This window comes from Megalops cyprinoides, chromosome 5, assembly GCF_013368585.1.
Source record: "Megalops cyprinoides isolate fMegCyp1 chromosome 5, fMegCyp1.pri, whole genome shotgun sequence".
In the NCBI taxonomy this organism is placed as follows: Eukaryota; Metazoa; Chordata; class Actinopteri; order Elopiformes; family Megalopidae; genus Megalops; species Megalops cyprinoides.
The window spans coordinates 10,858,662-10,871,108 of NC_050587.1; the positions used below are offsets into that span (position 1 = coordinate 10,858,662).

At 50.6% G+C, this 12,447-nt stretch overlaps 1 protein-coding gene across 3 annotated transcripts in view; it reads right to left on the reverse strand.

Moving 5' to 3' along the window:
* Positions 1-12,447, reverse strand: part of LOC118777620 (WD repeat-containing protein 7) — a 162,226-nt gene that overhangs the window by 128,461 nt on the left and 21,318 nt on the right. For all 3 annotated transcript variants that reach the window (XM_036528717.1, XM_036528716.1, XM_036528719.1), the window contains 3 exons: positions 11,837-12,057; positions 8,461-8,656; positions 4,522-4,736 (listed from right to left, as the gene is read on the reverse strand). In XM_036528717.1, the coding sequence (XP_036384610.1) occupies positions 4,522-4,736; positions 8,461-8,656; positions 11,837-12,057 (632 nt within the window). The remainder of the gene's footprint in view (positions 1-4,521; positions 4,737-8,460; positions 8,657-11,836; positions 12,058-12,447) is intronic.

Consider the following 12,447-nt stretch of genomic DNA (forward strand, 5'->3'; position numbering starts at 1 on the left):
AGCAGAATGCATAATACGGCTCGACCTGTTAAAAACTGTCAAACACATGCAAGAGTCTGGCGGGCACACTGGACAGTACTGAATGAGACAATCTGTACTGTTTAATAATTCAGTTTCATTTGTTTTACAAGCAAAAATATCCAGGCAGCTGTGGTCAAAGGAAAAAGCATTCTGAGCGCAGTTCCATAGTCAACACTCACAGACTGCTGCAATTCAGATCTATAGATCAGCACACTAATACAAATATGTACACAGGCACACAGATTCAAACACTCAAATATAACTGCAATTCAGGTCTGGGGATCAGCACAGTGTTAACACAAAATACGTGCACACACACACCACACACACACACACACACACACACACACACACACACACACACACACACACACACACACGGGGGTGTGTACACTTGTGGACTAGAACACACAGACACGCAGATACACACAGACACACACACACGCACGCACGCACACACTCGGAGATCAACAGCTTCGCGGGCGTAATGGAGGCAGAGAAGTGGAGGCCCGGGTTGATTGCGAGGCATTTCTCAGTCGTTATCCGTCATTACCTTTGCAGGGGGGAGGTGTGTTTGGCCCCGCCACAGGCCCCTGGCAGGAGGGAATAATGGCCGGCTTTGACAGGAGAAATAGCGGGACGGCCCTGGCTTTGGAATTACGCTGTCTGGTATATTATGGGATGGGATATTAGCGCAGGACAGGGGGAGCCGGGGCCGGGGCCAGCAGACTGGGGCCCGGCGAGCCACGTGGAGCATCCGTTTCATTTCCCTCCAGCCCCCCCCCCCCGACCCCGTTTCGACCGTGAGGCGGACGCTCGCCACGGGCAGGAGAGGCGCAGAGGGTGTACTTCAGCCGCCCGCGACAGAAGGGGCCCGGCGAAATCGCTTCGGAGAGCGGGCAAGGGCAGGAGGAAAAACACACAGAAACGCCGCCGTGCCCCCCTGCCCTTTACCGCGGTCCGAAGACGCGACGGCCAGCCTGAATCCCGGACGAGGGGGAGACGCTGATCGTGATAACAGCGGGCGGGGGGGTGGGGGACTCCAGGGGCTGTCAGACGCGGAGACGCGCATCCGTCATCTGTCTCGCTCTTGCCGAACGATTCGAGCGCAAAACAGCGGAAGAAACTATAACCTTGGTTTACGAAAGGTTACAGGCTGAGACAGGTTCCGCGCGTCTTTTGTCTCGTCAGAGATTCCCACATCGAACGCAAATCTGCTAGATTGAGACAGAAAGGAGTGTTTGTGGAGAAATGAGACAGAACAGAAACACGTGGCCCATAACGCGAGCTGTGCGCTGAGCCCGCACCGTTCGGAGGCGATCGCATCTCCTCACACTCTCTAGGTACCCTGTATGACTGGGATATCATTTTTATGCCCCTGATAAGTGATCCATTACATCTGGATCTCCCTCTATCAGAGTGATGGAAAACCTCAGTAGTCTCTCGATGGGTGGGGGGGGGGGGGGGGGGGGGGGGGGATGCACATCTTTGGATTCTCCTGCCTCGTGCATATGGGGTCCTGTAAACTACGGTACATTTCAGTCATGCTTTGCATGGTTACACTCAGGAGGAGCTGATGAAATATCAGAGGTCTGGCACCGAGAGCTAGACACATTCTGCATTGGTATCCGCAGGCCAGACTGATCCAGGATCAGCACAGTGGGCATGACAGGTCCGGGTTTAGCGCTGAGGAAATGATGGATCCAGGATCAGCACCATGGGCATGACAGATCTGGGATCAGCACTGAGGAAATGATGGATCCAGGATCAGCACCACGGACATGAAAAACTCAGGATCAGCACCGTGAGCATGACAAATTCAGGATGAGCACTGTGGACCTGATAGCACCGTGGGTATTACAGATCCAGGATCAGTACAGCGGGCCCATCAGATCCAGAATCAGCACCGTGGGCAGGAAAGCGCCCAGATGAGCCAAGGGTCAGCGTGTGGACAGCACCGCAGGCCCCCCCCCTCACAGCCGAGGGATCAATCTAATTAGAGGCAGCGAGCGGAAAGGTCAGCAAGTCCAGCAAGAGCCTCGGGGGGGGGTTGCAGGACCTTCTTTGTTCACAGCCACAGAGAGTCCAGGCCACACCGGCTATCCTTAAGGTCATCTTTCAGCGGCTTCCCGCCTTCCCAGCTTAACGAGCTGCTCTCTCAACGGCGTAATCCAGCCTTTCCACCACTTCAAACGTGGGAACGAAAGGAGAGAGAGAAGGGGGGAAAAAGGAACAGAAAAATGGGGGAAAACCTCCATTTGGTGCCTTCTGAGAGGAACAATAATCCGTCAGGGTAGAGAAGGGAAGGGTTTGGCTTTTTCAGCTGATGGGTCTTGTTAATGAACAATAACATCATTTTAAATTTCACATGGTTAGTCAAGACTAACCATGTGAAATTTCATCAGTTATCATTATTCATATTAAAATATCTGTATCTCTCTAATGGTTTAGAGTTCTAAGATCTCATACCCATTTTAACCAATTGTGAAATGTGTGATAACAACATTGAACTCAGTGTGTTTAAGGCTGATTTCTAACGTTTCGAAACAAACACACCATTCGTTCACTGTTCAGTGAAAGTGCCATCGGTAACTGTTGCCTAGCACAGCACCATCTTTACATCTAACAAAACCAGAAAATACCAGAGGATACCATGAAACATTGCATAACCTACCAAGATGAGAAATTATGTATCGCAACTATGATGACATATTGTGGCACAGTATTTATTTGATCTAATAAAACAGAGCTCTCCCTGCTTGGAGAAAATGAGGTTCCACAGCCAACCAACAGCTATGCCTCGTATCAGCTGAATGGTAGCCATCTTAGTGCAGGTATTTAAAGCATTCATTTTCAAGCCATCCAGCAGAATAAAAACATGTCCACCATTTTATCAGCCACATTAGCCACAGCAAATATTTCAGGTGTTTGAAGTTGCATGCGGGCGTGTCTGTTTGTGTTTGTTGCAAGTACGCACATTTTTGTAATGGTTCTTGGTTGGGAATATCTGAAAGCTTTTGCACAGTTCCCTGTGGGAAGATGATTAGTCGCTTGCTTTTCCTTGAATATCATATCAGTCTGCCCAACTGTGTGCCATACACACCCCAGGACACAGAGCACAACTTTATTTCAAACAGCAATTTCCCAAGTTCCCAAGGCCTCTCCAGCAGAAAGAGACGTCCTAGCCTCTTCACGGATTTGCAGGTGTAGACCTGCCCCCGCTGCACAGGGAAAGAGAGCGGGTTTTACCTGCACTGAGGAGAGAGAGACAGGAGAGAGGGATTATCTCTCATCCGAGACTCCCAGCGAAGCCACAGACGGACCCCTGAGGGACACCTTACACTCCAGCCCGTGCTTTAACTAAACCCCCTCTCTCTCAACAGGTTTCCCCTGCTCTCCCCGCAGCCAGCCTCCCCGAGCCAAAGGTTCTCCGTCAGGACCGAGAGAGGCAGCCTTATCTGACCAGGGCGCTCGGGAGGGAGGGTGAGGTTTCCGCGCCTAATTGCCCAGAAGAACCACTCAACGTCTCCGCGGCATTGGCTAAGAACACGCGGGCCCACAGACTGCAGCCTGACATTCCCCACCCCCCTCCACCCCCACGAGACAGAGGGCATGCATTTTTCATAGAGCGCTCATCACTGCTGTAACCCTGCTCAATCCGGTGCAATCTTCCCTCTTTCCACCCCTTCCTCTCTTCAGCCTTTGAGCCGGCTCTGAAATGACCACACAACAGGTCGCGGCCGCGCTGCAGATAGGTGGAGAACAGACATTGTAGTAACATCAAAGGGCCAAGGACATCGATTGTTCAGGTCGGCAAATGGAAGTCGGACAAATTTTGCACAAAGCCATTTCCACAATCGACAAAAGGCAGGGCATTCAGAGTTCCAAGGCTCTGATAACATTCTGTGTGTTGTATAGGGCTGCGTGTTGCACTGCGCAACAAAAAAAAATCCAGTTTTGTTTGATTGAATGATTACATTTAAGTTATTTTCAACGATAAAGGTCTGGAGCTCACCCGAAGTTCTAAATTCTGTTATATTACCCCCAGGACTGACCAAACCTACAATGTAGTTTCCAGCCCACAAGTGTGAGTGATAAGAACCAATAACCAATATGTCTTGTTTACTCTTTTTAAAGTGTGTATCTCCCCGTTCAGATTGTCAGACTTGCTCATCAAACAGCTTTTGAAATGTCATGTCCGATTTGCTCTGCGATTAGGCTCTCCCAACATTTCTCAGAAGGGAGGTGATTGGCTAAACTTCAGTCAGGTCGAAGATAACCAGCTTACAGGAAAACATATTTACCGCACTTCTGAAGGAATGAAGAAGGCCGAGGTTTATATATTTTGTGTGTGGACGAATTCAAGACATCAAAACAGTGAATCAAAACAGGAAGCAATATTACAAGATTAAAGCCCTGGTCTGAGCGTGGCAGAAGGAGTTCTCTTCTACACCTGGGTGTGAGGGAAGGCCGCGGGCAGAGCGGGAGAGCTGGGCTCACCTTGTCGGCGTTGTCGGAGGCCAGCAGGTTGGTGGCCAGCGTCTGCAGCTTGTGCTGGGCCATGTTCTTGAGCGCGGCCAGGCTGCGGCGGGTCATGGCCTGCTTCAGGTTGACCGCTGGGTGGCTGAGCGAGTCCACGGCCGCCGGGACCGCCTCGTCGCAGGCGTTCAGGATCTCCACGGCGGTGATGCCCATCACGCAGCGGTCCAGAGCCCCTGGGAGGGACACGCAGAGAGAGCGGGAGGTCAGGGGGCCGGTTCAACGGGCAGAGGGGCTCATGGGAGGTGTAGTCTGGAAGAGGCTTGCATGCGTTCAGCAACCTCTACCTCAGGACTCAACTCCCACCAGCCTCAATGGGCACAAGCTTGTGCAAGAACTGTTTAGGCCTATGACACTGATATCACCTCTGATTATTCACATTACAATCATTTACAATGTAATGAATGTTAATGCATGTAATTATTCATAACCATCTATCCTGATAAACATTTCCTCTCCTCATAGGTTCCCTCAAAACTACCCTGACGCTTTATCACAGAAATAGCGAGAGCTACTTTATAAGTACTTTTTTACTTTATACTTTTTAAGTCCATCTTGCAAACTGGAATACTGGAAGTAATAATCTAGAATATGACTCACAATTCCACAGTACTATATGGCTGTTTGGAAATGAAAAAGATGGACTATGAAACAATAATTCAGGAAGTGTGTTTAACATGTCTAATAACTGAAAGTTTTGAAAGGCAACAGTAACCATTGTGAGTGTTGAGCCTTTAAAAAAGTTGTTAAGATCCGCTATGCAGATGCTGCCCGATATCAAATTAAGATCATACCGCCATGTCCTGTCAGCAGACCCTACCTTTTTCAACTTGCACAACACAAAAAGACTAGCAATTACAATGCAGTGGAAAAAAACAGAGATCTACGTAAGCCTCTTGGATTTCCTAAACAGCACTGCGGGAGACTTCCAATGAGGGCGTAATGGGGTTTGGTACAGCCATGCTGAATGTCACATCAGAGCAGGGGGTCTTCGGAGGCCAAAGAGAGTGGACTACAGAGTGGGACCGTGTGCTGGGCTTTTGCTGGGTACTTGTTGCATTCCTACCCCTTCCCTTTCCTCTCTTTAATATGACTCCAGTCAGTCAAATGTCCCTCTTCTTTTATTATGCCCCCCCCCCCCCCCTTTGCCGGCCTGAGAAGAGGGGGGCCAAAAAAAATCACCAATTTCTGCAAGCTGAGAAGTTATCAATATCGCGCTCAAAATCGACTCCGAAGAGTGGCAGTCTTCCAAACAGGCAGAGAATTGGACGTACGAGGACACCGAGGCCCCGGCTCATCGGCCGGGGCCCGGCACCGGCTCAGACCGCCCCCCCTACCGCCCCCACCCCCCCACCCCGAAGCGTGCGGGAGTGCGCTCCTATATTACCCTTCCAACGCTTCGCCACACCGCCCCTCTTAATTTCACACTTTACTACCCCCCAATCTCTCGCACAACATCTCACTCCACCCCCGCCCCCCCCCCCAACCCCCCAACCCCCACCCAGCCTGAGCAGAACCGAGCCCCGCCCCTCCTCTCCCCTCCCCTCCCCAGCCGCACCATCGTAAATGTTTATGGGGGCCTTTATTGAGAGTAAGTAATGAGAGCTTCCGTTTGTTCCATTTCTCCCGGAGCCCGTGCGTTTACCAGAGATGAGGCGGAGGCCAGGCAGGGCTCGGCCCACAGAAGCAGAGGGGAAAGCCTCCGCGTTCCTTCCCATGAGTCTGCACACGTATAAGAGCTTCCTGTGCAACGCGACTGGAAACCTCAAGCTGGTACTTCCAGCTTATCGGCACCTTCTATTGGTGGATGAGCTGAGGAAGGGCAATTCTATTGGTGAGAGCACGTTCTGCTGTTGCCCTCATGAAACCTTGCACAAAGTCAGTATGTTATGGGATACTGGGAAGGAAGGGAGGATGGACTGAAGGTGGGAGTCCTCGAAGAAAACAGTGGCAGTTCCCATCTTTTCATCATCTTCTTTACAGGCATCACCATCTCGTTGTGGTGAGGTATTTTGAGAAGTGCATTAGAAGGCCTAAGACACAGCAATGGCTAGGCTTCTTCTGAGTGGCAAACGGGGGAAAGAGGGCCAACATTTGTTTTGGACAAGTTTCAAGGCTGCCTCACATCCTTCACACCCACTTAAGCGAGAGATGGCTTCTGTTCCCTCTATAACTGGATCTATCATCGAGGGGAAGCATCGCATGTAGCAGGCTCGACGAGGAAAACAGCACAAGTAATGAGTCTATAAACTGCAGTCTTTTACAGTCACTCAACCCCATGTTATGCCACCCCCACGTTCTCCCCCCACCCGCCAGCACCCTTTCTCCCGAGTCCAGTAACTGAGCCGAGCTCCGACCTACTCAGCACAACCCCCCCACCCCATAACCAGCTTTAAGAGCCTGCATAAACAGACTAATGCGCCTAATGCAGTTACAGGCAGCAGCTCAGCGCAGCAGCCCTTATTCAATATTTAGGGAGCGTTTGGTAAGTGCACGGCCCCCCTCGGCTTTTTTTCCGCGGCGCGCCGGGCCCCGGGGCCAGCGCCGGTGCGATTAAAATTTCAGCGCCGCTCGGAGAGCGCCGCGCGAGCCCGGAAAGAGCCTCGTTTCGGGACGGCAAAAGGGAGAGCCATCAATTATTCACCGGGGTGTTAAACCGGGGGGGGGGTCACTGCTATACAGCACCACTGCAACAGAAGGGGGAGGAAAAAAAACAGCACGGCAGCGCTGCCGTTGCAGTTTTCGCAGTATGTTGTCTGCCGCAACGGGAGAGGCGCGCTCCTCAGGGAGCAGCGAGCGTTTACGGCCCCGATTCGGGCGTAATGGCCACCATCTTTTTTTTTTCCCGTTACGAGCACAACACTGACAACACAGGGAAAGTAAACTCACCTACAAGGGGATTATGTGAGGGACGAGCACTCAGAGACACAACGCCATTGCTAAGGTGACTGTAGCTTAATGCTAAAAGTGCATACCGTATCAGTGCGACACTACATAAGCAGTTATTTTTCATGCGCGGCAGTTCATTTCATAGCACACCAAACTCTGCGGCGCCCCTTTAAGCAGTGCGGAATTTGTAAAGGAAATGAGGCATGTATTAATTAGCGGCTTTATTCAATAAATCATCAGCGCGACGTGCCTTCAGGACAATTCAATACGCAGACTGCAGAGGCCCTGCTCGATTACATACAGATATTTAATTAAGAGGGGTTTAGGAGTTCATTAACGAGCAGAGGAGGAATGTGTGCACAAAAGCAGTTTGTGCAAACTTCTCCTCACCCGACTTTCACACAGGGAGTTGAGATGTGTGTTCCTCTTTCAGGATAATCGCATTCAATAGTTCAAACGAGCTCCGCCTCATAACATCTTACTGCAGTAAAACTACACAGGGCAGGAACATTCTGAGCATGCTCATACCTAGCTAGGGCCAACCAAGAAACAGGAGGATTACAGTGGCTGAAAGGTGGAAGTGGAACTTGATAGTAGTTGCTACATTAAAATACACTATTGGCATTTAGCAGATGCTCTTACCCAGAGCGACTTCCATAGGTTACAATTTTTTACGTTTCCCATTTATTCAGCTGGATATTTACTGAGGCAATTGTGGGTTAACTACCTTGCCCAAGGATACAGCAGCAATGCCCCAGTGGGTCATCTCAAACCAGCAACCTTTCAGTTACAAGTCCTGCTCCTTACCACTATATTACACTGTCACACACTCTAAAGTTGTCTTTAGTGTTATGAAAGAGGCCCTTGTGTCAACAGGAGAGACTGTCGTTAGTGTGGAAAGCACAGCAGCTGTGTGCAGCTTATAGGACCTGCGGCCCTGACCACCCACACACCGCTGCTGCTCGGCCTTCTGGGATACCCCCCCCCCCCCACCCCCCTCGCAGGTTTTACCTGTGTCCATCTGCCAGACGTAGACGGAGCCGTCGGAGCAGCCCACCACCAGGTAGTCGTCGCAGGGCCGCCACTTGATGACCTGGATGGGGAAGAGGTGGCGGGACGCCAGCATGATGCACTTCCTCTCCCGGAGACTCAGCAGCCCCACCGAGTGGTCGCTCGCCACCGAGCACACGCAGTGCTGCACACGCGTCTGCAGGGGGCGGCAGAGAGCGAGAGAGAGCGGGGATCAGACAGGGCAGCGTCATCGGGTCACGCCAGAACACTGCTAACACTGCGTAAATGGGGATGCACTTTAACCTGTTTCCCACTGATAAGGTAATACGCTGATTTTAACTGATATATGTAAAATGTGTTGTGAGTTGAATATAGAAATATCAAGAAAGCCATTGTAATCCTCTTCGGATTGTGTGATGACCCTTTGTAAACTCTTCATCGTTTTCTTTTTTCATAAAAATAATCAATAAAATATAGGTTTAAAAAAGTAACAATGTTGAAAGACGACACTGGCTAATATTCATTACTCAGAGCTAAGGTCAACATGCATTGTGGTCTGACTGAATAGAGAGGTCAAACCAGCTGAGGGAGAGACATTGTAGAAGAGCCATGCGCAAACAATGAATACACACATAATATATAAGAGGACTGCCTGCACTGGTGAATGCAGTCTGTAAATGAAGCTGCCTCCGCTCTCAAATGTCATTTCTTCGCCATCACAAAAGGAAAACAACTCCGTGACCTTTGTGCCGTGAATTAGATGCTCCAATAAAGGCGCAATAATGGGGGTTTGATAGTGTCAGGTTTATATGTCAAATGTAGATGCCCGCATGCGATATCATAACGCAAGAGCAACAGGTTGACGACGGCTGAATAGGGAGGGGGGGAAAAAAAAGACGACCAATAAAAGCAATCTCCATGGCCACGACAGTAACATCTCCTCCTGAATGACTCCTTTTATGACTTCCTGCCGCAGATAGGCTCTGCCTCCACCCCCCCCCCCTCCACCCCCGCCCCTCTGATATAACGGCAGATCTTTGGGTGGAGCTCGTCACTAGACTAAAACCTGACAAATGAATGTTTTTCAGGGGAGCGTTTAACAACCCGAGGATGATAAGACTCCACAAGGGCACCGCCAGTTAAATCACCTGCCACCATCGCATGCCTAGGCAAAAAAAATAAAAGAGCGCCGACCCCCGAATGATGGCGCAGTTAAAGTAACATCCTTGGAAGCTGTTTGGGGTGAAATATTGTGTGGAGGAGTCAAAAACGCCACTCCCGCTGCTTATTACTGAGTGACAGAGACTTTAGTAAAAGGGAGGCATTTCTGAGGCCAGTAAATATTCCGTCAAAACTAAATACAATTATGCCATTTGTCTGTCAGGGAGACGGCCAAGGATGGAAGGAGATGGGGGGTGTTTGAGGGAAGGGGGGGGGGGGGTATGGGGGGGGTGGGAATGAACAGTGGAAGGATCTTGGATCGGACTGAAAGGGAGACTAAATTGAAGCTGCAATCTGTGCTGACAGGCAATGTTCTTTACCACTGATGCAGTGCCACGGGGAGCCTTGACCATGAGGGTGTCGGACGAGAGCCTGAGAGGATGCATCAGTCTTCATCGCCGCACGTCCCCCGCCCCCCCCCACATCCGTGACACCCCCACCTCCCCAGCTCCGAGGGCTCTCCTTAACGAGCTTCACCGCCGCCACGCTCGGCCGCGGGGGCCGCGCAGTGCAAGCGCGACCGAGACCGATCGCCGGCGCATCACGGCGTGCTTACGGGTAATGGACGCAAATGGGCAGCGCAGGAGATTGCACTGTATCTAAATGCTGTTTCCAAGACAGCCACACCCTCTCCCCCCCTAGCCATTTCCTGATCGTTAGGGGCTGGCCTCAGAAGCCCATGTGGACCGGCCTAATTCACTTTGCTGTGGAAGAAAAGGAGCGGCTACTCGATGACAACGACGCAAATCCATCGTTAAGACGTACCCTTCTTGTACGTCGCCCTCGATGAGAGCACCTGCTGAGCGACAAAATGCTAATGCAAATGTAGTATGTACATCAAATCAGACAGTGTGCCTGAAACCGCGTCCGAGTTCCTCTCGAATAACAAAACAAATGGCTCCTCGGTGAAGGAAACAAAGGATTGTGGTAGCAGGAGAAAAGCAGGGAGGGTGATCGAGGATGTGGCTGGCAGGCTGCTCTCTTAAACAGGCTCGGGAGCCAAAGGGTCAGTGCGCTGAACTAGCCGCCGCCCGCGGCAATTCTTATGATTTAATCAACGTTAATGTGGTCAGCAGGAGAAAGGAGAAGCTGACGGACACAGGTACACTAAGGGTATTATGGATTTCAACAGCTATAGTATCCGGCTTACTCTCACGTATCAATTAAATGTTCCAGTCCTTAAGTACAAGTATTGATATGCTATAAAGCGGCCACATAACCAAGAAGGTCATTAAACCCAAGATAATTCTCAGGCTGCTTTATTTACAGTTTGTACCGCTCGCCGTAATGGACACCAATATTGTTCCTGTCAATCAATGAGAGACGTCGGTGCTCGGGGAGGGAGGAAGCTGCGTTCGACAAGCTTCTTCCCAGAGGAAGCCGCTCCAGCTTGCTGACATCGGGGGGAGAGGCTATAGGCAATTAGCTTGTTCAGACCCCGCCCCTTTCCAGAGTGACTGACAGCTGCGGTTCTGCCCAAGGGTCTGCCATCTGTCAGCATGGCTGCTAACGGGGGTTAAGTGGGATGTGCATGACGCTGCTTATAAACCCATTCTTCAATGTATGGAAACATCTACATGCAAACATACATACACACTTTCACTTCACATACCTACTTAAAGCCCAGTAAATTTTTTTTTTTCAACAGCAAATACGAGTCTTTACCAGGTTATTTCTACATTTTTATGATAATGGTACTGTAATAAATTTGGACCCGTAGGAGCCATTGTTCCTTGTTGAATCCTCTTACAGGTGTACTCCAGCTGTATCAAGCGAGCACATCATACAAAACAACATCAGCAAAAAACGCTTTTCTGACGAGTGGAATTGGATCCACCGTGAGAATGCAGGAGACAGAGGAGAAGAGAAGGAAAGAAACCAGTTGCCAGTTCAGAACAAACGACTGAGACTGGCAGAGAGAGTGCCTGGCATAAAGTGGAGATTAGAGGAGATGAGCAAATGAGCCCGACACTGGAGTGGCAGACAGGAAGCGGAATTTAGACCAGGCTAATGACGGAGAGTGCAAGGAACTGCGCCAGGCAGGAAGTGGAGTTCAGAGGGGGCAAATGAGACTGAGACCGGCAGAGAGAGAGAGAGAGAGAGAGAGAGAGAGAGAGAGCGCGGCGGCGGACAGGGAGCGGGCGGCGAGACTCACGCTGCAGTTCTCGGGCGGCACCAGCAGCTGGGTGATCTCTCCCCCGTGGACGCAGAAGATGTGCTTCATCTCGCCCGTGAAGATGTCCCACACGATGACAGAGAAGTCCACCCCGCCGGACACCAGCGAGCGCTGGTCGTAGCGCGGGGACACCTGGTGAGGGTACAGCAGGCAGGTCACCTTGTTGCGGTGTCCCCTCAGGGTGCGGTGAGGCGGCCAGCCTAAACGGGGAGACACACAGCAGATAGGCCATCGTTCATGAGTAAGACACACAGTGCACTAAGTGAGGCACCGAGGAAGACACTAGGCATAGCGATAGGCTTTAAGCAAAGGCAACATCTAAAAAGACTTGTGCAAAACAGTGCAAGCTACCTCACTACTGTCACTAAAGTTCGAAGAAATGACAAACAGTATCACAATGAGAAACTGCCTTAACTTTACTAAGCTTGGAGAAGATTGTCACTTAGCAGGTGACTTCACTGAAAATCTGAAGTTCTGTTTGTAGTTCCTTCACCTCTTTTAGTTCACAGGATGTGTATGTTGGAAAGCACTGGTTTCACAGCAAATCTGCTGTTTTGCTCCATGGTTATATCGCTGTCTGAGGTCACTAT